Source organism: Osmia bicornis, chromosome 7 (genome assembly GCF_907164935.1).
Source record: "Osmia bicornis bicornis chromosome 7, iOsmBic2.1, whole genome shotgun sequence".
Lineage (NCBI taxonomy): Eukaryota > Metazoa > Arthropoda > Insecta > Hymenoptera > Megachilidae > Osmia > Osmia bicornis.
This window is the reverse complement of record NC_060222.1, coordinates 7,120,969-7,148,185: the sequence shown is the minus strand read 5'-3', so window position 1 is coordinate 7,148,185 and position 27,217 is coordinate 7,120,969. Positions and strand designations below refer to the sequence as shown.

The 27,217-nt window shown below is 30.9% G+C and overlaps 1 protein-coding gene across 3 annotated transcripts in view; it reads right to left on the bottom strand.

The window, feature by feature from the left end:
• The window catches only part of LOC114877783 (neurotrimin-like), a 422,922-nt gene that overhangs the window by 21,413 nt on the left and 374,292 nt on the right, over nucleotides 1-27,217 (bottom strand). For 2 of the 3 annotated variants that reach the window (XM_046286404.1, XM_046286405.1), the window contains 4 exons: nucleotides 25,723-25,878; nucleotides 9,560-9,688; nucleotides 2,816-2,953; nucleotides 1,942-2,112 (listed from right to left, as the gene is read on the bottom strand). In XM_046286404.1, coding sequence (XP_046142360.1) covers nucleotides 1,942-2,112; nucleotides 2,816-2,953; nucleotides 9,560-9,688; nucleotides 25,723-25,878 — 594 coding nt within the window. The remainder of the gene's footprint in view (nucleotides 1-1,941; nucleotides 2,113-2,815; nucleotides 2,954-9,559; nucleotides 9,689-25,722; nucleotides 25,879-27,217) is intronic. The other variant, XM_029190796.2, reaches the window with a different exon arrangement.

Here is a 27,217-nt window from a genome sequence, read left to right as displayed (position 1 = left end):
TTCTGAATATTTTAAAACTTCGTCACTTCATGAATTCTTTATCCCGTAAATACGCACCTTAAAATTTCATAAAAGTAAATTAAATTTCGTTGCATAACAGTGCTCGCCGAGATACTTCGGTAAATTGAAAACATTGAAGTTCAAACTTTGTCGTCTTTTTATTTCTCGTTGAAAACGATCACGGCATAACGATCGTTCGAACGCTGTATCTCGTTATACTTTTAATTTCAGCCAATTTATTTGTCCCGAAAAGGTAGAAAGATATATTCTCGTGGGATAAATATATCCTTCATAAACTTAATCGCCAATTACGAGCAACGTTGAAACGGAAAGGACGCTTGACCTCGTCAATCGATCGATAGCCGTTGACTGCTAACGACAAAACTTCTTGCACAAAACTCCATAGAGAATAAATTGCTTTATTATTGGAGCATATACATACAAACAGAACTATTTCAGTTATTACTACGAATAACTGGATCACTGTTCAAGTTGTAGTAGATTTCTTTTAATTCATCGAATACTGAAGAGCTTTAACCTTAAAATACATACAAAAGTAATTGAATATCTTATCCTATCCTACCCTATCTTATTCTAATGTTAATATGTATAATTGTATAATGTTATACAATTATATATTATGTTATACAGGTGGTTTTGGTATACGCTTGGCTCTCGTTATATTGCCGAGGACAAGGTTGTAGAAGTGGAAAATTTTTTAAGCTTCCAAGTTCTCATTTAAAGGGAGAAGGGGGGATAGAAGGGTATACCCTATCTTAGTAAACTATAATGGTGTAAGAGCGGAACTAGTATGCTAAAAAATTTGTGTGAAAGTCAAATTAATCACTGGCTTGTTAACTAACGAAAGAAGCGCGGGTCTATTAATACTAACGCAATCATAAAGTATGTATTTTATACACAATTATTAATTAGATCATGCAGCAGAATATGATTAGGAAAGCAAGCAGAACATATTGGGATCACGTAAGATACAGTATTACAGCAATGTGCAATTAAGGCAATTAAAGCAAATACAGTAAATTCTTGCCATATTACCACTCGTTATATTGCCAGTTGAATGAGTTCCCCTATACATACATGGATTTTCATATTTTAACTATCCATAAACGTGGTGAATAAAAGTTACTCCGTGAACCACGTGGAGTTAATTCTACTTTGCGCTTTAAAATCGCGTTTCACCAATTTTACGATACAGTCAGATCTAAGTGAACAAAGATTTATCTTTTAAAAATGGAGGTTTTATTTAAACACGCAAATATAATTTGTCAAATGTAGAAATACAGCAGTTTTAAAACCGCTGGGGTTAATTTAACTGGTTCGCGGAGGAACATGATTATGTATTGTAAAACTGTTTATAAAGTAATTTTAATTATCTTTCAATTTTGCTAAAAAAAACTTTGGAATGTAATATAATTTTGTAATTGTATTATTTCAATTGCTTTATCAAGTATTTGTGTTAGCACAGGGAATTTATTTCCTGTATTTGATTAGATTTGTAGTTTGTGTATGATTATTTGTTTTGTTTTATTTAAAATTGACCAGTGTATAAATACTTTTTACAGTGACTGCATTTATTTTAACAAATTTGCTATATTACTCGTAAAAAGAGTAATATTTACTTTCACCTGTCTTCATATTTCTGTAAAAGAAGCGATGCAAATTGTTCACATTTTACAAAAGAATTTACTTCAACAACAATAAAAAATTCTACGAAATTAATAAATAATTATGTCACTTTTTATATTTTATTAGTAACTGGCCATATATGTATGAATTATAATAAACGGAATATATTTGCTATAAATTTTAAATAAGATTTAGGTATCTTTGTTTCTCCCTTGAATAAGTGCAAACAAACTTTTTATAACTATTTCGAACGTTTCATGATTGAAAAATGCATTATGTATTAGAAACACTTACCGTCTAGTTTAATATCACCATCCGTTTCGCCAATGGAATTCTGTGCCACGCATTTGTATGAACCAAAATCCTTCGGGCCGACATTTCTGATTTTCAGCGACATATATTTGTTGTAGCCATCATCGGAATATACTGCCTCATATTTATCACCTACAATAGAATGGTAATTGCCTACGTAAATAAAGCCATGTTCTTTGCAATTCGAGAAACTTTATATACCATAAAGTGCATGCATTAATAGGAATCAAATAAATCAAATTATACCGGCGTAAATTTTCAATATTTAAATCGCAGTTAAAATATGGCAAAATCTACATCCATGTACATAAAATGGAAACGATATTAATATGGAAAATGACTTTACGTACAAAATGATGTTTTGCAATATTATGTAGAATATTTATGATGAGATAAATAATAATAATATTGAAATAATTAAAAAACAAAATTATTAAATTTGTGATATTGCAAAATTCACATTAATTAATTCAATATTAATTACACAAAATTTTGTTTATTTAATTCACTTTTGTTTGTAAGATTAGATGTAATATTAAATGATGCTGTAAAAATATGAGAAATTGTTTTTATCTTTATGTATTCTGTACTGCAGAAATACTATAAAATTTTTCTAATCACGTTTCTAAAATAATTTAGTGTAATTTAAAAAGTTACACTTTTCTTTAAACAATATCAGTCTTTTGGATAGAATGCACAAAAAGGGAATTATAAAATAATTTAATCTGATATCTTGAACAAATTTATTTCCAACGTCAGTTCAATTTCTGGATTAAGTTTCAAGTGAATTGAAATTTCACTCCCTACTCTAATCAAATTTGACAAGTTGGTGTAATTTTGTGAAACTTAAACTTACCAGAAACGATCATGTCGCCTCGTTCGGTCTTCCAATAATTGATCGAGCTAGGATAAGCTTCAGTATGGCATTCCAACGTGACATCTTGTCCGATGTATGCTCCAACTAGCTGGTTCTGTATTGAAAGCATGGGAGGAACTGTAACAAAAGGAAAACGTACATAACAATATTAACTGTATTAACTAATTTATTATTCAAGGTGCAATCGAACCATACGAGGAGATAAAAGTCGTAGTAGTATAAGTTATTTAATTCTCATTCTGAGGAACAGGAAATATTAATAAATAATAAATTCAATATTATTAATATTAATAAATAAAATAATAATAAATAATATTCAAAATATTGATAATAATAAATTCCACTATGGTCTTGTCAGCGACGAATTAAGGGGTAGCCTAAGCCCCGAACCCCTTTATAAGCCTTTATTTATAATGTCAAAAAATATTCAATCCTGTTCCTCTTTTTCTTTACGATTAAATGTTATTTAATTTTATTCAAAATAAATTTCAATTTTTGACCTAAGTTTATCAACCAACGGTGCTCTCGAAAGTTTGATAGCGCCAGGCGCTAGAAATTTTAATTGGGTTCTGAATCTTGATATAAGTATGTAGTTGGGATCGAAAAATACATCAATCATTCAGTAGATATGATTTCCATAAAGATATAGACTAACACCACTGTATAGTTCAGTAAAACAGATTTTACTTATTCCATGTTATAAAAATTGCTAACGTGTTTCTGTCAATGTATGCATCGATTTTTGTCGAAATACAGAATAATTTCTTGCGTTAATGTATTATTAGTTGCATCTTTCATTAGCCAACCCGTATCTAAGATTGAAAATCTTGAGAAGGGGACTAAAGCATTTAGACTTTCTGTCACTTTTGTACATACAGGCCAAACGATAAGAGTTATCGAAAATATTCTTGCACCAATTTTTTTGCAAAAAATTTTTTTTTCTTTTTCATTTAGTTTCAAGGTTTGGCTTTAGAGCGAATCTCGCTCTACTTTTAATTATTTAATTATTTTTCTAACTTGTTTTTGATTTGTTAATAAGTGCGCATCGAACCGCCATAGATAGTGTTAAAATTGGGGCTCTTTCGTTCGAATTAACCTGTTCGAGGGTTAAATAAAAAGAAATTGCTAAATGGTTAACATTCTATCAAATCAATAGCATTTCTGTTGCTAAAATGAGTAATCAATGTTAACAATGTTTGATTGCCTGCAATGTAGGAATTCGTAGATCAACAGATATTTTTCGTTTGTCTTTTCCTTCATTTATGTACTTAAAAGTGTTTGCGGTTTCTAGACACGCTTTTATATTCTTTAATTTTATTTATTTATTTTTGGTCTGCTCTATAAAGTTTGCACGCACTTAAAACTTCAACGATTCAACTTCGAGAATGTAAGATTCTCATAGAGCGAAAACATCCCTCTCAAAGTTTTCGGTTATTATACGTGGAGCGGTACCGTACAACGAGCTACTCAGGATCGATATAGATATTTCGTAGCCGCAATATCATGTCATAGTTTCGTCTTTTACGAACCAACGTAAATCACGATTTACTGCCACTGTGTATACTTGGGATGATATCACGCTGGATACCATACCCGTCTATCCCATATTCTTCCCTCTATATTTTCTTAGAATTATCGGAAAGATTCGCCTCGAATTAACTGATTATTCCACCCTTATCTCTTATATTTGATTTCAGGAATAAATAAATGTACAAAATAAATGAGATTCTGAATCTATTGTTGTTTCTTATCAGAAATCTCAAAGAATAGATTTTGCTGCATCTTTTTGCTGCTTCTGTTAACAACTTTAGTGATACTTAGTGGTTTATAGCAATTTAATAGAGAAAAAATAAAAACATAGTTCTTTCTAAGCGAAACCAACGTCAAAATGTGACAAAATTAATAAATATACATATATAAATAGTTAAATGTGTAAAAGTTCAAATATGTTGAAATTATAGTAAAATCATCACTAATGATTATTATTGAGATTCTTCCTTTCTGTTTCTTGGTTTATTTTTCACAATCAGCAGTTTTTACAAATACCACTGGCTAAAATCAGAAATCAATATTTTATACGACTGTTACCTAATTTTGTCGCGTCCTGATACTTCATATGACTGATGAGTAAAAAAAGTTTCAAACACTGAACATGTTTCATATTGCGCGCACTCGACGTGTTCCATATTGTGTGCCCATGTGCTTCAATAGAAAAGTAATAATTATACTAACGAGGAAGGAATACGAGATGCAAATCAAGTTTTCTGTTCAGTTTAAATAGAGTAAAAGTATATACCTATACGGAACATTATTAATTACGTATATGTCTCGGCGTTCTTGCCAATGAACTTCTATCAGTACCTATATACTTTGAGTATGAGAAAATATTAGCACAATGATAATGCTCTTGAATATTAATTAAACAACTGTATTTTGATTCACGTAATGTTTCCTGCATGGGTAACCGAGTAGATATTTAAGTATGGCATAATCTATAGAAGAAAAATATGGATTAAATAAATAAGAAAATATAATTTGCAAATGTTTAAAAAATACAAGAATCGCGTAAAATATTATTGTATACCTATAGTAGATTTGCAATATAATGCAAAGTAATTTTATTATTTACATAGCTTTTGAGAGAGACAAAGTAAAATAGAAATTGAAAACAAAAATTGTATATTTTATACTTTAGATATTTTGTGTTATTATCAGTCATTTTGTATGAAGGAGTTACGCCTAGTTGGGATCGGGTAATTTTCAAGATTTTTTTTTGCCGTCCTAATAAATGTTTACTATGAAGTGAAATATATCATCGAAAAATACATGTTTTAAAATAGTTTTAAGATTTTTTTAAAGTAAAATGTTAAATAATGAGAGAACGCTCGTAGAACACCCTTTTCTCGAGATCATTTGCGGTGGCCACGATATCTTCCAAACCGCTTATTTGAAATCAAAACCAAAGAAGATTGAGTTACTATATTTTATTGTTAAGGGTCTGAACGAAGGATTTTTAATTTCATTGAAAAAATTTTTTTTTATCGCGAAGAAAGAAAACAAAATTTGACAACTTCAAAAACCGGATTTTTCAGTAAAATTGTTGTCATTTTGGTGAAAATCAAAATTTCGCAAAACCCTTCGTTCAGGCCATTAACAATACAATATACTAACTCAACCTTCTTCGGTTTTGATTTTAAATAAGCGGTTTGGAAGATATCGTGGCCACCGCAAGAAAAGGGCGTTCTACGAGAAGAGCTGTATTTCCCTCATTATTTACCACTTTACTTTTAAAAAAATGTAAAGAAATGCTCTGTAATAAAGAAAAACATAAAAAGAATCAGAACTTATGGTTGTAACATTGTTGAAAAAACAAGAACTATTTAATTTTTTATTTTTCACCCAAAAGTTAAATGTTCGATGAATTAGATTAAATGAATAATGAATTTCACATAATTTTCAATTAAAGCTCAAAAGTAAACATGGTTGTGTTTCGTCTATAAGAAAATGATATGCATAGTTGATGATAACATTTATTTACTTATTTATTTATTTAATTATTTATCAAGGTCTTACGATGTTCCATATTACCTACTACTTCATATTACATGCACATACCCTAGATGTTACAGTACTTAAAGTAGAATGTCCAATTTCGACATCTGACCATAATTACAAGCCAATCTTGCAAAAGCTGGGCATTATTTCCTTTATATTATACATTACTGAACGTCGATAGAATTGATATTCTTGTTCAACATTCAATGTTTTATTAATTGTCCTCAAATCTTAGAGTCAATTTATTTGTATGTCCTTTAAAAGATTTTGTAGGACTGCCTTTTAAAAGTCCAATTACATTTTAATAGAATTTATACTAAGGCCAATTTATATGCAAATTGCATTGACTTTTTCTCGAGTTCTATTTACTCCATTAAAAATAGCATGGCATGATACGATAAAATTTATTTTGCAGTTCTGTGGGTAACTGTCTTTCCAAAGCTGTAGCACACTTGTTTGTTTTCAGTAACTTGAATTACATAATTATCTAGATTGTATTCGTAAAATTGCTTTGTGCATTATGAATATACTATTGACAAAATGTCAAACTTCAAGGTTGCATAACTTCATCAAAATATATCCAAATTAATTATAATACAATAAAAAGTAGATTAAAACCAGTAGTTTCTACTTTTTGGTCCTTTTTGTTGATTTCGTTCTACTCGCTAGAAGGGGACAATTCGCTATTAAAGAGGAGGTTGTCTAATTGTAAACAGTTTTTGAGGTCTAATAAATGCTACAGCCTGCAAATAACAATTTTTGTAATTATGGCGTATGCTGCCAGAAAGTTTAATTATTTTTTTTCAAAAGAAAATGATACGCATTTTATTTATTAAAGATTGTTACTATCCAGCAAGTACAAAGCTTAGTTTTTTAGTATATTAAACATGGATAATACTTTCTTTTATTTATTCAGAACTTTAATCTCTTGGAACACTGACGTACACAGTATGCAATTTTACGCTTGCGCAAGTTTCCATACTGGCATTATTATATGATATTTTGCACAGTAAAATACCATTGCGCGTTCCCTCTTTGAAGTATTTACTTAAATACCTTTGTCATTTCATTAAGTATACATATATTGATTAAACAAACAGATATGGTAAAACAGCAGGTCCTATATTTATAAAAATATAAAAAAAACAAGGATACAGACAAAGAAAATAATTAAAAGAGACTTGTACTTGTTTAAAAAAACAACATTTTTTGTGTAAGTTTTGCATTCGTAAACCTCTTAAAAAATACCGGTTAAGCAAAGATTCGAATGCTTTTAAATTATTATCAGAACTTATAACTAATTCATAAACTTATTTCAAGTATACAAAATATATACCGTATATATTTGTTTACACGTTTTTAACTTTGAAGGCTATCACAGGTGAAATTTCACTTCACGTTAATTTCGTTTTATATTATTGAAAAACATAACTGCTGACGCGAACTATTTAGATATTTATTAAAATTGTATAAACTACAATTTTTAGTCCAAGTAAGCGCTAATTCAATTAATAATCCTTTGCCATATTCGTGGTAAATTTTTATTTGCCTACGATAGAATTTAGCTGGTTTTAAAATAAAATATTGAAAAAGATCAGTAATTTATATTGCAATTCGTATAGTTGGTATAATTGGTAATAATTAGACCGACTCTTTTAGGGAGTTATGAATAGACAATTAATAAAATAGATAGGGAGATATAATTATAAATAATGTCAATTGTATGTGAACAAATGTATGTCACTAATCGTAAGTACAAAGTACATGCTACAAAAAAAAAATAATAATAAATTGTTTAGAATATTCAGAATTTGCAGAATACTTAAAATAAAATAATACTCTTAAACAATTTAACCCTTTTGCTGTGTTGTGTTCTGTGTAAAATAATGATAATTTGATCAATTTTATTTAATAATGTATAAATGTTTCTATATTAATTTAGCATCTCGATCGATATGCATGTAGGTACATACAGGTTCTTTTCTGCTATTAAGGTCAATTGTTAATGACATACGTATACAACACAATTACACTACAGTAGACTCTCATTATATTGCCACGTGAATGCCACCCAGATTTTCAGTTATACTCTTACACCATTATAGTATATGAAGATGATACACTTCTTCCTTTAAATGAGAGCTTGGAAACTTGCAAAATTTTCCACTTCAGCAGTCCCTTCCACGGCAATAAAACGAGAGCCTACCGTATTAGTAAAACTAACAATAAGACACGACCAGAACTAGTGGGTAGTCAAAAATTTTTTCTCTTCTATTTTTAAATTTATTAAAAGTAAAAAGGAGTAATTTAAAATGATAGAAATACTATTAGAAAATGACAGTCTAAAAATTGTATGATTTGTCTGCAGTAAAAGAATTGAAATAGAAAATGCTAGTTTAAAAATGTATATATATCTGCGGAAGCATTCAAAGTTCACTAATAACTGTTAGTCAAGTAGAGCGAGAACTAATGTGTCGGAGGAAACAAAGCGGAAACTAGTTTCGCACCCCAAAATGAGTTGAACATGACAGTCGAAATGGGATAACAGATCTAGGTACATCGAGCATATCTGGGTCAAGTGGTTGCTCGTAAATCGCCGGCTAAATGAGACATTGAAAATCGACCTAATGCATTGTGCTAGGGTGAACAACCCACTCTTTATCAAGTTGTGGCCGGAATATATTCCGTTTGCACCCCTTTTATGTCCATCTACCTCTTATTCTTTCTTCCCTCTTTCTACTATTGGCTCAACTACAATACTGATAATTTTGTGTAATAAATTTCAATTTTTTTTACGTTTTACAATAACCAGTAAATGATTATTATATCATACATTTTGATACTCTGATCAGTTATCTGGAAATAATTTTCTTACAGAAATTCAATTTAAATAAAGTCAAATTCTTAACTTGAAAATTGTTGAGTTTTAATTGTAAAAAATTATACAAAGTATACATTAATTAATTTAATATAACTTTATTTTATATATATATTTTTATAACATTATAAACATTTAAACATGAAAATTATTAAATAATTTTCCAATGCTTTTCAATTACTTCTTTAACGTCATAATAAATGGACATTATTTAAATATTATTACGTCTGAATATTAGGGATGTGTGGTCCTGTTAATATAATTTCTTTATGATATTTAATTATACTTACATTGCACGCGAAGCGATATTCGTTGGCTGACTCGTGGTGGGACATCATTCGAAGCGATGCACAAATATGCACCCATATGCAGCCGACTTATCTTTACAATATGCAACACTTCACCGTCCACAACGTTTACTGCAACAGAAATAAAATATTCTGGTATTAGATTTTGAAACAAATCACTTACAATAATTAATAAACATTTTGACTGTTTTGATACTTATTAATGACTGATATCCCGATTTTAATTTAACATACTTTTCTGTGATAAAATAAAAACTCTTTTCTTCGCTTTTTTAACCTTTGAACGACGAACTATGGAGAGAGCTCCAATTTTAATTTATTATAATTTTGTATTTCCTATTATTTATTGTTCTTGACTTCCAAGAAATCAAAAAAAAATTCCAAAAAAATTGGGGGGGGGGGGGTTTACTTTAATATACAATCGTTTCTTAAATGAAATGTTTAAAGAATTAATTGAGAAAAATAAATATTCGGCAAGCTACTCAGCTTGTCACAGAATTGTTAAAAATATAGAGTGAAACATGTTATTTGCAGTTTTCTAATTATTAATTTACTCCCGTTATCAATTCACTTCAACATTTTAGAAAGGAACGAATTTCTTACATGGCAGCTCTCTGGAAATTCGAACATAACACTATTTAAAGAGGAATCTAAGTTTTCAGGTATAAAGTTCTGCTGAAAGTTGAGAGGGGTGACCTACTTCGATGCTACTAAATTTATATCCCTGAAGAGGTTCGCAAAAAGTCAAACTACTCAAAATGAATTTGAAACAGCCATAACCGTTTCAAATATCACAGACCATTTCTATTAAATCTTGTGTTAATTACATCTCTTTAAAAAAAAAAATTAACCTTATGTCCATAGTGCAATCGATTAAATTCATTTCTTTTTAATTAATATAACAATGGATAATATAATTTCCGTTTCAACAATTTCATTGTGCCAAAGAAATTTTTCTTTGAAATTGTACAATTTTCTTTTTTTTTCCAATATTTCAAAGCTTCGTCAAATTTTCTTAGAAAAATATCTGCTACTTTTTACGTTCGAGTTATTAATGGGTAATTTCTATAAAACAGTGAGCACCAGGTCCGGTTGAATTCAAAATTTGATTCTATAATACACCTATATCCGCCGGCTCATTAATATCTGTCATAGAAAGTAATTATTTATTCCAGCGTATATCCACCGCTTCCATTTCCGCGCTATACACCGGCTTATAATTAAATTACGTTAAACGATTTATCATTCCGCGCAGTTGCACAAACTTGAAAAATCTTCGTGTTTCATATTCTAGCGTAACTTTTAACGTTTCTTATAACTGCACTCAGATACCTATTGTAACGAATTATATATGTAAATGGAAACAAGTTTTTGAAGGAATCGTTAGAAGGAAGGATAAAAAGAAACATAAAAACATTTTTCAATTATTTTACGTTAAGAATGTAATGATAGGTTCAAGGGCGCCTCGAGTAGGTTCAAATATTGAGTGATATTTGAAAAAAATTTAAGGAAATGAAGGTCGATTTTCAAGTTGACACGAATCTAAGCACGACGGACTCAAATTCTCTATCAAAAGTACTTTCTAGTAAAATGGAATATTATTTAGAGCACCTTACCAATGATGGGATGAAATATACAGTGGGCGATCAAATTGTTAGTGGCAAAATATAAAAAATATATATTGTTTAATTCGAAAGTTGTGTGAGTCCATTTTTAAAAAGTTTACCTAATTATTTCAGAAAATGAACTTACACTACCTTCAAAATGAAGGGTTCACATGTTTTTGACTTTTGTGTAAAACTGAAAATCATAATATGAAGATTTTTACGCTGGATATTATCAATTATGCCGAGGACTCTAATAATTTGAAATTTAATAACATAAAAACATCATAAAATATTACTTATTTTATGTCAATTTAAAGTTTAAAATTGGCTGAAAATGACTATATTAAAGTATTATCATTAAAGCAAAATGGATAGTCGATAATTACAATAAATGATGTCTGATTTCAAAATGTCAAAATTCTGATAAAATTTGATGACAAAAACTTCATAAAATAATTTTTGTCCTATGTTAATCCAAAGTTTAAAGTTTACTGAAAATTACTATCTTAGAGCTTTATCAATATTTTAAAAGAATGCATGGTTGATAATTACAGTAAATGATGGCCGATTTTGAATCATATAAAGTCTTTTATGGGATAACAAAATTACTATAAAATAGTTCATTTACTATATTGATTTAAAGCGTACAGTTTGTTTAAAATGACCATGTAAACGTTTTGTTAAAATTCTTAATACAAAATTGTCGATCGTTAAATAACCATCTGAAGAATTCAACAACCATTTAGTTCGTTATAAAAACATTTACAAAAAGTTTATATAGCCATTTTGGACAAACTTTAAGCTTTAAATTGTAGTATCGTAGGTTTAGAGAACGTTAGTTTTAAGGACAGTAAAAGGGTCATAAAAGTGAGAGCGTTGACGGACAGAAGACAGACCCAACGACTAAGCGATCGGCCGATGCGTCGAGGGTGTTTTTCTAGGAGGGTGGTGGGAAGGAAAGGGCCAGCGAGGGTTTTCTTCCTGGCGAAAAGCGACGGATTGGAATGGGAGTCGAGAAGTGTCGTTGAGAGTCGAGAGAGAAAAGAGTTGCGTTGAACATAATATTATCATCGGTGTATCCTTAGTTCTAATAAATCACATTTTTAATATCAAACACTACAAAATTGATATACTGCAAGTGCAATTTTACAATACTTTTATGTCATCAAATCACGTCAAACTATTGATATTTCAAAATCAGTCATTTAATACATATAACAACATAATAAATTTTTAAAATTATATATGGTGTGTAGTATGTTAATAATATTGTATAAATCGTATTAAAATTATCTATAACAGCTTTATAGTTAATGAAATTGTTATCTTTTTTTATATTTAACATTTCAAGTATTAACATTTTGTATAGATGAAATTCATGCTTCAAAATTTTAACGTTATTAAAAATGAAATGTGTGTATTCCAACATGTATTTTATCAGGACTATGTGCTGTACGATCACATTTTTCCAATTGCTTTTTATGTCCCCTTTTTATGTTTTGTGTGTTTATATTGTTTGCACAATCTACATACATATATAACAGAGCACTTGTTTCGATTTTATTGATTTTGTTTACAATATTCAAATAATTTTTGGTATTTTCTTTATCTTCAGAGGAACCAATGATATTTTGAATACTATTATTATCTTATGAATTAAAAAAATAATAGTGCAATATTTGCATTATTTGAGATTATTATTTTATACAATAGTGAAATTATATTTTTAAAATTGTTTTTGGAGAATATTTCCTAACTCTGCATTATCTTTTTTGTATTTTGAATAACTATGATAGTTACAAATTACATTTTACACCCGTTATGCAACACCACAGGATTAACCAAAGTCGTTAAAAATATTAAATCAGAGCATTTCGACAAATGCCGCCGCGCGCTTGAATAAAAATGCAATAATAAAATATTGAAGCGCAAGATCGGATTTTTATATACAAAATTATTATGCGTTCTTGAAATTCTCCGAGCAACAGAGAGAGGGATGCATTGTAGCAAGTTCCCGAGACTTAAAACTGCTCGCAAATAAATGGTAAAAAAGAGCGATGGAAAACCGATTTGGCGTTTCTCACGATAAAGCAGAAAGCGTATTGTATCATGAAAAGAATTGTTACTGCAATTCCTGGACAGTAATGTAGAGGTAATGGGACGCTGTAAGAGCTTAGGACTCTTCAACTCGAATAATACAGCTCCATGTATTACGCTCTTTATTACGCTTCATGCATCTTCAAATAAACTGCTTGAGCCGATTTTGTATTTCTCGTTCAAACAACTTTCAACAACCTTTAACAGATTTATCTTTGCTGCATTATTCTTTGTTTCTTTTTTGTTATTTTAACGTTGCAAACATGTTTCTATACCTTCAAATGCAATAAATGATACAAAAGCTGATTATTTATTCGTTCCAATGGTTATACATCCTCTTACATTTACCAAGAGTATATCTACTCCATTGAAAATATTCTTTATATTGAAAAAAATTTAGCAAATGTTAACAATAACTGTATTTTGTTTTCAGTGTGTTCATGAAACGATAATGTTATATTTTTAAACATAGGATATTTAAATCAATTAAAGATACAGAACTTGAAATAATAAAAAATTTAACCTATTCGCAACCGAATCAGGCTTTCCGACGAAAATTGGTGTTCCGAATTCTCACCCTTTCCCTTTGACGGTTTCCAGGAAAATGACACTGTAGGCGAGAAGGCTCCTTGTATTTCTGTATGCCGATACAATGTTGGCGAGGCTGAGGAATGCGGGTACGATTGGTGTATAGGTGTGTGACTCCCCACCACTTACGTATAGACGTTTACGTTATTCGCTTTTTTCAATTATATATTTTAAGAAATATATATATATTTTTTTCTAAATTACTTATAATATTAATATCGTCAAAATTAAGATTTTGAGAATTCCCACTGCTCTTATATGTCATTTTCCATAGGGAAACCTGATTTAATCCAGAATATATAAATTAATTTGGCGCCTTTAGTATTACGTCTTGTTAATTACTATTTCAAATTTAAATATCTTTCCGCGCTTCTGTGTATCTGAAAAGTGATGCGAGACATTTTAAAAATAAATATTCAATTAAAAGACAAAGAAAAAGTACAGAATTAATTTGTATACCTAATTTAATTTCATAACTATTTCGGCTTAAGAAATAATTAATATTTTATTTCCATTATATTTAGTTTGTTAATTGTAACAATTTTATTTATGAAATTTATACATACTACTTTGAATAATTGAAAATATCAAAGTCATTGATTAAATGATAGAACAAAAATCAATATTTTAAAAATATTGTAACTGGTAATGCAACTGGGTCAGAAATGAAATGCTATAATCAATGAACTAAGTATAATATAATTATAATAAAACTTTACATTTAATATGAAACAGCCTAATAATACAACCAGGACCGTCTTAACAATAGGCAGCGGGCAAAGCAATACACTGGGTCATGCCTACGCATGGCAATAAAAGTGTAAATGATCAATAAAATTGACGTAATTAACACAAACGAAAATAATGTAACATATGCCATGAAAAACATGAATTTTTTTGTTCAGGGCCCTTATAACTAAATACAACCCCATTCTTCTTAAAAAATATCTTCATTAACCGACCGAAAAAGGAGGAGGTTACTCAATTCGATCAGTACCTGTATTTTTTTTTCTTTTTTATTATTCCTTCAGAGTCATTAATGATAGAAATCTATTTCTCGTTACAGCCTTTAAAACTTCAGATTGATTCAGTAACTTTCAAATAGAGTGATTGTGCTAATTTAAAAAAATATTGAATAGAAAAGTAAGGTTCTTAAAATGGCTTAGTGTTTCCATTATTTTGCTCGCCTCCTTTATATTCAAAAGATGCAGATCATCACTTACAGAAACCTATTACATGACTCAGAGCTCTTATGAACAAAGAAAACGTTCACGGTAACGAAGCCTATGAAAGGTATGAAAGTTGCTTTCGCATTGCGCGATGGAGCGTGGGATGGTGTGAATCGTTGCTAGCCAGACCGTGCTGCACACCAAATCTATCCATTGTTCTATAAACAATGCCTAGCAGTGAGATTCCAGCGGCGGGTAGCACTTTACGTGGGTTTTAATCAAGTAGTCCCGCAGGAGCTGCGCTAGATCTCCTCGCTTACCTGTTTAGGGGTAGCCTTTAAAACTTTGGCCTTAATGGGAAATCGCAATAGGGTAAGACTCCGTGAAATTTCGCCTCGCATGCATGCGTGCATGCGACGATTGCATCGAACGAAGGTGAATATGATGAATTATTTTTTAAGCTGATAGATTAAAATTTAACTGTATGTAAATAATGATGATATCTAAAGATTGATGAAATTTCAAGAAGGGTAAAATACTTACATTTAATATGCATAGTATAGGGAAAGCATTTATTGGAGGTATATTTTTAATTACTTTTAATTTTCTTAAATATCTATGGAAGGATAGCTTTAAGAAAAAACGAGTACACTCCTCATTAATCGCTTGTATTCAATTATTTTCTGTTGATTTGTTTATCTTGTAGGATTGCTTTTCATTAAATTTATTACATGAAGTTTGTTTCGGTTTGAAAATATGTCTTATTAATTTTCTTTGAATATTTTCTTTAAAGTTAATGTTTATTTAAGTATTTTTCTTTTTCAATTACTGAACCATGACTCATTATTCCCGTCACATATCAATTCAAGTAAAATAATGTAAAATTATTCTAAAATAATTTGTGAGGAAAGAAATTCATAAATATTTGTTCTAAGTAAAAATGTACAAAAAAAAAGATTTAAAGTAACCAATGCAAGATTAGAAATATAATATATTATTTTGAAAAATTATTTCTAATATTTCAAATCAATATCTTTAATCTACTTGTATTTATCACTATCAAATAAAAGAAATCTTCGAATACAATGATGTTTAAAACCATCATTTTAATAATTATTCCCAATAGCTTTTATTTAAAATTATAGTTCTATATTGATTCCAATTAGCTTTTAAAACAATTGTATCAAAAATTTTCTAAAATCACAATACAGACTGGATGATAATATAATATTTTATGAAGCTCATCAACGGATTTAAATATTAAGCAGCCGGATAAGAATAAGTGTGAAAAGAAGTTTGGAACAAATTAGCAGTCATTCGCGCCGATGCGCGGTGTACTTTGCATAACATTTTCCGCATGCTGGTTAACGCCGTAAGAATAAGCAGACAGCTTACTCGAAGACGAAGAGGAAAGCTGGCTACCTATTTGGGAATTAGTATGTGATGTATTCCGCCCCATAAGCGGCAGGTTGGACGTCGATATTTCATCCCACTCCCCTATCTTCGTATCCTTAAGTGCCCTTTTTCGCGTTATTACCGCCAGATAACCCGGCTACATTTATCCTCTAGCGAAATCCTCCAGCCACGATCATTGCAGCTAATGTTTCCGCGTGTGTTCAAATAGACAGCTGGAATTCGTCCTATAGCATCGTAATTGTGCAAACTATTTTGTGCCCTCCATAGAACTAACGATTCTATTTACTGTCAGATATACTTTAGCAGCTTTTACTGCTTCGGAAACTATTCCATTCACCGTATTTATAACTTTTCGAATGTAAAAGGAGATTATAATTTTGTGATTGCTAATATGCAATAGCTTTACATGAATTAAAATTCAACACGTGGACTGCCATAGTAAAAATGGAGTGGTGCAGTACAAGGCATATAAATAGGTTCGCTGTCGGTATGCGAAGACAATGGATATGTCGAACATTGCCGAATATTGTCGCACATTGTCCAATCGGAGCCACCGGCACCGAATGCATTAAAATACCAGTTTTTTATTAAAGATGCGAGTAGTTAACTTTCTGCAATATTTGTAGGAGAGGGGAGAAAAAGGAGTTTTCTCCTCGGGATCGTCTGTCAGACTCGTCAGTGGTACATACTGACAACAAACGATCCCTGGCCCAGACACCTCTCATACCGTAATTCGGAACTTCTATATATTCAAACTGCATGCCGGGCGACCGCTTGCGAGAACACTGTCGCCGATCATCTCGCCGCCACCTAGCGGTCCCCGGCCCGAACTAAAGGCGTCCGGGGAGCCGAAACTGTGATTCTGACCAATACATCATTTAGCAAATTCTATTTTCTAAAAAAAAAAATTATGTTGTTCAAGCCAATTATAAAAAGCTTATTTCATTTCAAATAACCTACGAATACTTAAGGAATAAAAGTGTTACGTCGAACGTTTACAAGTAAAAGTAAAAATGTCATCAGTTTTCACGGGGAAATCAGAATTGAAATAGAATTTACTGTGCCAATAGAATGTTGAACCTTACCACTGCAGTGCAGATAACTATTCGACCGAAAACAAAAATTCACTCTACCTTGGAGCACGGCAGATCAGAGTGAAAACAAAGCCAGTGATAAAAGCGCACGTAGATAAAGGAAAAGCGAGAGGTGGGGCTGAGTGCAGTTGGATTCTATTCCCTTTTGTCTTCGGACGCAAAATTTGCCAGACAATATTGCTTGCGAACTTGCGTGGGAACAGCGACTTCGTCTGTACCTTCGTAGGATACAAAGGGACCTCAAACGGCAACAAGATAAGCTCATCTCTTCGCCATGAGGATCGACGTCGATATAGTTTGGACGGCAGTTTTCCTCATCGTTTGATGCCGGGGTTGCGCGTAAAACGAGTGCAACGTAGATTCGATTTTCCGTCCCGCCTATATCGATATCGAACCTTGCGACCTTTTTCCTCTTTTATTTTCCCTTCCGGGGCAAGAATTCGTTATTAGGTTCCGATTTTCCGGTCGACTCGTATTACGTAGATCCTGTATATACAGGCTTCTGCAGAGCTGTCTTACGACGAAAGATGAATGATAGCTAGTTAACAAAATAAATAAGAAATTTTATATTTAATAATATTTCTTCATAGAAGAATTACAGTCTTCCTTACTGTAGGTTAATAACCAATCAACAAGATACCCGTTCTGTGTAAAATTATTGATTGCTCCCCTTTATAAGTGTTGGTTATCACCCTATGTGGGTGACAGTTATGTTTCCATAGGAATCCATTACCCATATTGTTCAAAATTCTTTGATTTATTTAATTAAAAATGGTGATATTGAACACTTCAAATCGTGGAGAACAGATGTAATTAAATATTATGAAAATAATTAATAAGATTTCATCAAAATAAAAATCCTACCTCATGAAATTTTCAATTGCTTTAGTAAATGTTAATTGTAAAACTAAGTTTAACTTACCTTAACCTAACCTAACATATCTTATGCTTGCCACACTCTGTTCTCGTATACAACTCTACTACACCGAGATTTGTACAAATTCAATCAATTTTTGTTAGAAATCTCGTTACAATTATTCTATTATAACAATATTTTTAATAACTTTTGTATTGTATAAAAATTATGACGATAGCTTTAACAGTTGTTAAAAATAAAAGTTGCTATTAAAGTAAATACGATTTGATGACGAATAATGGCAGAAATATCAAATTTTATTACGGTTGGCGAAACAATTCATAATATTTTTCCTAATGGATAGAATTAATTGAAAGTGATATAATCGTCGAATATTATCAACAAAGTTGCGAAAGGTAAGCCTTTTTTCTCTAAAGAATTGTCTTTCTAAAATTTTATGATTCTAATTTTTTAATTACCATAGTTCCAAATCTAATTTTGAGAATTTCGCTTAGGGCCCCAATGTGGCAAAAATAGTAAATAATTTACCAAACATCAATTTCTATATGTTTAAACAGGAATGAGTGTAATATTTCGAAGGCAATTAAAGAAATTTTATTCTATAAAAATTCGTGGGGTTAGAATTAAACTTCTAATCTGTTAAACATTTAAGAAAAAACATTTACACAACACTATCGTGCATTTGTAATTAATCTCTCGTAAGATTCAACATTTTACGAACACTTAATGGCCGTTTTCTGAACACGGACACCGACAATTTGTTACCCTCTTCCTAACATTACTCTTCCAATTCGAGATTCCTAAGCTCTCTTTTGTTTTCGCTTTTTTGTTTCTTGCGCGTTCTAGTGTTCTATCAGCTTTCCGGACGATCGATTGGCACCATAAACCTACATCTTCCACCTGCCCATAGAACGCCATCCCATCCCTTAAGAACATCCTTAGACTCATGTGAGTTTTACAGAACTCCATTTTCTTTCTCACTTATCATGAACACTATTTTTTAACTAAACGAAAAACACAATAATGAAAAATATTATATGTATCTCTACAAAATATACATACCAAAGCATAATAAATATGTCTTTTAGGTAAAACAGTCTTAAAATTTTCTGTTAGTCTTATAATTTTCAAAAATTCAATTACCAACCTAATACCTTTTGCAAGGAAGGTTTCTCAACTGTTAATTGCTGATTTTAGTAGAACTTTGGAACATAGTAGTTTTTAAGAAAAATGTTCGATCCATATTTCTTTTCGGCCATGGCGCATATCTAGGCGATAAAAGCCCTCAAATGAGGATCAAATATTTTGAAAAATGGTGATCTAGCACTAAAAGTGAGGATGAAATATACATTTTTCTTACATTTCGAAAAACGGTGACCTAGCTCTCAAACTGAATGAATACTATTATGAATGTGGGGGTTATAAGTGGAGCATGGCCCCTCTTTCCCGTGATGGCCGCAAGGTGTCGCACGAGTACTCCATCCTTTCTCGCAAGTGCTCCATCACGGGCCTTGCCGATATATGCATATATAAGATTTGAGAATATAGAACCCAGGCGTTTGGTGCAGGGACCGTCCACGTCAGCCTCACTGACGAGTTCTGGTGGACGGTTCCCGAGACGAAACGCCATAATTTTTCCGCCGGCATCCTACATGAATATTTACGATATCGTGCAAGATATTGAGAAGTTAAATTCAAAGTTCCTATGGGTTTTATTATTCCACATTACGACGGTAAGGAATTTTGAAAAATTCTTTAAATTTCCTGTATTATTGTAATAAAATTGGCTCTCAAAACACTAATGATCATACGAAATAAACCATTAGCAGAATGATTTACAGATTTACAGGAGAATACATTGGTCCCTGATAATTACGTTGAGGGAATAGTGGAAGCTGACACTAGGTCACTTTCCTCATGGGCTAAGGGTGTGCAATGTCCATCAAGCAGCAAGCAATGCCGTTAGACTACCCCTGAAATCCCAAAGGACAGCACATCAGTTACTAACACGCAGTTGGTATGCGTGTCATATTCGCAGCCGTGATATTTTGTCCAATTATACCGATAAACTGACTCTTCTATCGAATGACGGGTCGCTCATATACGTTGCTCGTGGATGTATCTCGATATACGCTCGTCACACGATATCGCTTCCTAATCAGCCGTTGATGACTCAACGGCCTTTGGAAATTAATTGGTGCTTTCATGAATAGTGGACTACAGTTAACAGATTACACATATTCCAAATCGTTTGTATGAAATGATTTTGCTCGAAACGAGAAAACTAATTTTGTATATTGCAGAATATTTCATTACTGTGTGTAACACGATAAACTGCCATTGACGAAGTTTCATTGCAGTATTATAAATTGGACGTGATTAATACATACCTATATGTAATTTATGTTGGAAATTTAATTTTTATAAAATGCGATTTGGGTATTTTAGGACGTGTATTTAATTAATCTTCAAAATTGATTTTTTTGAAAACGAAGCTTCATATGAAAAGAAAAAAGCTAAACTTTTTGCATATCCCTAACATAAACTATGTCAATTTTTCATTTTGTTTTTCTGTTAACTTCAATTTTTGTATTTACAATATATTGGAGATAGACAATAAAATATAGGCATGTAGTTATTTTATTATTTTAATAGCATGAGAATTTTTCTATCACTGTACAATCAGCAATTATTTTTAATGTTATTTGTATAGTTGTTCCTTCCTAATAGTATCTGTAAGATTATTTATTTTGGTAAGGCCTATAGGGTGCTTCCTTTATAATCCCTTTGGGATTGGCTTAAGGTAAAATGCAATTGTTGGATTGGTATGGGTGTTTCCTAATATAAACTAACAATTTGATTTGTAAAATAAGAGAAACGAATAATTTATTATAAAAAATTTCAATTTAATCTACTGATGATGTGGTGGAAAAATATTACCCAGAGTATGTGGTGAGATGCTACATACCTCAATCAATTTTTAAAAAGATTCAAGTTCTATTTACGTATAATTCTTAAATATAACATTAGATCTATTTTTTTATCTCCATACTTAATTTTTCTATGCAGAAGATGATTAGAAATTATTCTTTACTTTTGTGATGACTCATAGAGCAGCCATATAATAGTTTCTTAAATTTAAATTCACTAATTAGAAATATTCTATTAAATGGTAAAAATGATTTTCCTAATCCAAGAAATACTTATATGAATAATAACAAAAAATGTAAAGAACTTACATCTTCTAGTAATAATATTAATCATCTTTCTTTTCTCCAAATTAGAAATACAGTAGACTCTCGTTATAATGCCAGGGATAGAAAATTTTTTAAGCTTCCAAACCTTCAGTTGGAAAGAAAAAGGGAAACAAAATTGGATCATTTTCGTATACTATATGATGGAAGAGTAGCATTAGCATACTTCAAAATCTGTAACAAGATCAATGAAACAAAAGAAAGTGCTGAAGATCATCAGCACCAAGCATGTTTAATAAAAAAAAGATAATATTAATTTTAAAATAGTGGTACATGTCATATCCCACCAAATCATTACCAGGTTAGATTGCATCAATTTCCAAATTCTATTAACTCTTAGCTGGCACTGAGAGATATGAGACGTCCCCAGCTAATTCAGTTTTCCTTTTTGGCTAAAATTCGTCTCTTCAACTCACCAAATAAAAACCTTTTTTGAAACCACGATTTTTGTATTATTATTTCCTCTAAAATGTTCAATCTCAAGAGTGTCCAGGTAAACTCTTAATTTTTTATATGAAAATTTGAAAAAATTATGAATTTCTTTGGGGAAACTTATCTTTTCGATTTTTCTACGATTTTCAATTTTTTTTTTTTCATGTTCAATATTTAATTTTACTGAAATTAACTATGAAATATGTTAAAACAACTTTCAAAGATTATCTAGGAATTTTGTCAAGTTAGAATACTGAATAGCTTCTTTGCAGGAAATATTTTAGTGGTTAGAGTCTTAAACATCCCAATGTGCCAATCGTGTTATTCTGGTGAAGTATGTCAGCTAAGGGTTAATAAACGTTGCACAGACGATCATGTAATGTAGCAGCGTATCTTTTCCACATCAGAATGATTCGATACATACATATTTATTAGCAACGGTTTATACTGGAGAGTTAGGACGAGGCGCGGCAAGCTTCGAAAACCTCCTCTGAGGGTCTGAGCCCGAGTATGGCTGGAGGGCAATGAAAATTTAAATTAGAGCAGAAATTAAATCCGACCTTTATCCGATATTGAGAAAATCCTTTGGATCCGAGCAGACTGCCTGACGTCTCACTATCTAATACGTCTTTCCCCCACTGCTTTGTATGTGTAGGTCTATGATCGCGCACAACGTCTACGTACACGTGACGAACTGATGTCGTGTTTCTCACCCTCTTCATAATCAGTAATTAAGAAAATAATTAGCATCGATTGAAGCGATCGTCTCTAATGCACACTCGTTCTTAAAGGGGCTCAACACTGTAACTCTCTTCAAAACACACTACTTTTTATGAATTTATATTGAAATACGTGTTATACAGGGTGTCCCAGCCCAAGTTATTCCGTAACTAATAATGATACAAAAAACTGTTGATATGAAAATTACACGGTAAAATGGGAACTATGTTTTGGCACAAGTGACAAATTTTTTGCATTATTAGTTTAAGAGATATGATGATTAAGTTTTGTTTTTTAAATGGAACTATATATATTTTTTCAGATCATGCGATAGTGCTTTTCAAGACTAATTTATTAAGCTGTAATGTATACACTTGATTTTAATTAGTTTGCAAGATATATATAACGTTTACAAATATCTCGATTTTCAGTGGTTACGTCTCGGTTTGAGTAACAAGTCGTAAAAGCGGCTCTATTGTTACGGTTTCTTATTCTTTGGGTCTGTCATTCTTAGCGTAGACCCCCGCTGTGGCACTTATCGCAACAATAGGGCCACTTAGGAATGTAATAAAAATCCAGGGTTAAATATTGATTTGCAACTTGAGAATTATGTGGCAAAATACTGTTTTTCATTTGACTGATTAAAAATATATACAGGGTGTCCCGTAAGTGGTGGTACAAGCGAGTAGGGGGTAATTCTACGTGAAAAATTCAATCGAAGATGTAGAATAAAATTTATCGAGTACGCGTGTACTTGATTTAGTTTCAGTTCGACGGACATGACGAGCGTTGAACAATTAAAACAAAAAATTATTATAGCGTTTGAACAATTAAAGTTGCACAACGACACATTAGAAAACATTCGATGCAATTTAATAAGGAGAACACAGTTATGTTTGCAACAACGTGGACATCACTTCCAACAGTTCATAAATTAGATGAATTCTGGAAATCTGTCCATCGATCCATTGACAACGTTTACGAACAAGAATGGAGATGATCTACAATGAAATCCGTCGAGCTGAAGATGGTCCAAGTGCACGCGTACTCGACAAATTTTCAAACTTATTTTTTTCGAAAATAAACCGTCATATGAAAAAATTTTATTCTACATTTTCGATTCAATTTTTCACGTAGAACCTGTGAAAAATTTCACAATTTTTCCTGTATTACTAGTGCCGGGGATTCTAAAGAGGACTTCTAAGCCTTCCATTTGTTAGGTCAGAAAATATTAAATGAAATTTTTTTACTGTTGTCTTTTTTTCCTATGATTAAATGGTATTTAATTTTATTTGGAATAAATTTCTAATCTTGAATCAATTTTATCAATTAACAATTAAATCTCGTGAGCGGTCGTTTAAGTGTTAAGGAGGCTTAATCCGGTTCTATGTATTACCTTAACTTGCATAATATTCATACGTCACATTCTGAACAATTTATTTTATTTTTTATCATGCACCATATTCTTTACAAAATGCATAAATATTCGTAATCTACTGGTAACGAACGATCAGAAAACATTATTTCATTCAGATAACAGCAATTTATCAATTCGACTTATGTAATGTACGGAACGGAGTTTGCGAAAATAAGAAGATACATAAATCATGCTGCTACAAACATGTTGCACGTTTTCGATGCATCATCGCATATTCCGTATGTTATAATTCGCCTACTCATTTTCGGTTCAATATTAATATTCACTCGAATATTGTAACATATTTGATTTTAATTTTCATATTGCACATTTAATACTGTTAATGAAGATTAATGATACATAAGTGATTGCAGTTTCTGTGGTAATCATTGGACCTGGAATCACGATGGAGAAAGCCAGAATTTTAATTTAATTTTGTATTTCATATTATTTTAATTTTCTAAATTTTATATCAACAGCACGTTCACAATCAAAGAAGATGCAGAGGGTCAAATAGTTTATTCTTCATCCCCCTGGACCAAGAAGGCATTCGTAACTTAATATGTGAATATAAAGTGTTGAAAAATAGGTAAGTGCTATGAAAGCCTGGCTCGAGGTTTTTTGGTCTTTGCCAGTTAATCTGTTAAAAGCTTTGAAAGTATTTTATTTTCATTTTTATTATCATCTTGCTTCCCAAAACCAATAAGTATCCTTATTGAAAAGAAAAAGTATCCTTTAAATTTTTCGTATAAAAATTATATATTTGATTTTAGGTTAATATCTTTACATATATTCTGTAAGAGTGAGTTACGAGTAACCCAATCTTTGCAATTCCAGGGTGAATGATTAAAATGCAAATTTAAAAAACATAGAATTAAAAATTTATAATTAATTTAGTTTTACTAGTAATATACCATATTATTGTATGTTACAAGATTCTACTATCACTCATGTATCAATAACAAATTCTAAAATCGTAATTTCTGGAATCAATTCAGCTAGTGAAATTCTAGTATATCATATTCGCCTAGTAGGTACGATAGAAATTTCAATTGAAGTTCTAGGTAGAACATATTCTACTTGGAACTCCTACCTCGTTATGCATCGATTAATCATGCTCTTCAATGTAATCTAGCACATGTTAAAGCTGATTTATAAATAAATAATTAAGGCGTATTATAATTAATTAATAAACATGACAATTTCTTAAAACAGTTGCATTGAACAATGTGAATCATAACTTTTGTCATTTATAGTTTCCACAACCTTATTTAACAAAATATACCTTCTGTACGTTAATAACTTTAAAAAATGAACCTTTTATTTGTTTTTAAAATTTTCATTATCAAGTGAATTTTATTTCTTTTAAAGGGGCACGTTCAGCTACTTTGGTGAATTTCGCTCTTTAAAAAGAAGGTACTTTTCTTTTGAATATTAATTAAAATTACTAGAAAAAGCATTGATCAAAACTCACCTTTTACGCCATTGTAGTTTATATTTTTTCCGTCTTCTCTACGCCACATGACATAAGGTTCTGGATATCCTGTAGCCTTACACGTTAACGTCACATTTGAGCCCTCACGAACGACCATATCTGTGCTGGTTTCTTTGGTATTAATCGAAGGTGGCACTGTAATACAGAAAAGTTTAAAAATTTTTAAATGGATGTCTTTCCATTTTTTCGCTGCAATGAAGTAATTTCCTTTTCGAATTAACGTTCGATTTAATCAATATTAATTAGTACCAGATCAAGGAGAAGGTCTATGGGGGGCTACAACGCCGGATCCCTTCTAACAATAAATTTTCTATTTATTATGCTAACAAATATTAAATAAAACACTTTCCTAGTATCGCTTTTTTGCGATTAAGCCTTATTTAATTTTATTTAGAATAAATTTCAATTGTTTCACCAAGTTTATTAACCAAGGGGTTAACCTCGAAAGTTTGATATTAATATTGAGTTTAAAATTTCCATTAATTATAAAACGTAAACGGGTCTAGCTGTATAAGCATGGTGAATCGGCCCCAGCAACAATTTCGGTTGATATTTATACCACATAATGCTTTTTGCCTAAACAACAATTGTGTGTAATTTCAACCCTCTACCCCCTCTGATAAGGGAGATATGAGGGTAAAAACTATTACTATTATGATTATGATTATTACAGTTATTATTATATTAATAATACAAGGTATGCATTCTAAAGACTTAAACGAATGAAATGTAGGTACAAGGCATTTCAATTTCTAAAGAATCTATTATCTAAAATTTCACTCTATGGTAGTTAAGATTTTAAATACAATTCTCCTTATTCTCTAACTTCGTAATTAATTAATTACATTAAAGGTTTTGAACCTGCGATCATTTAAATTTTTTAGTTTGATGTATTTACGAAAATTTGTTATTAACCCTTCGTAGGTAAGCTGAGTCATTTATATGTGATGCGGATTTTACCTTCTTTTATATTCGTTCCAAATATTTATTTTTCACAATTAATTTTTTAAGTATTTGACTCAAGGAATAATTATACAAGGTGTCACCGACCTGGTAGTACAAGCCGAAAGAAGTTGAATCTACATGAAAGAATAAGTCGAAACAAAAAAAAATAGTTTCTCTATTTAAGGCTTCTTTCTCGAGTAAACTGATGTTGAAGATTCGTAGATTTTTGTTGAAATATGCGTATGCTTTCATATGATTTTATTTAGGTTTACATCAGAAGATATTTTTATGTTGTTCCAATTGTCGTTCCAATTTCTTATATCAGAAACTAAGGGATGAACATCGAAATGAAATTTGTTTTTGATCAAATGCAACAAAAACTAGTCTACAGTGAAGATAATAAGTGTACATGAAATCGACTTATTTATTCATGTAGATTCATCTACTTTAGGCTTGTACCACCAGATCCGTGACACCCTGTATATTAAAGTAGAACCCTCAATAAGTAGCCTAAAACTTTCAGATCTTT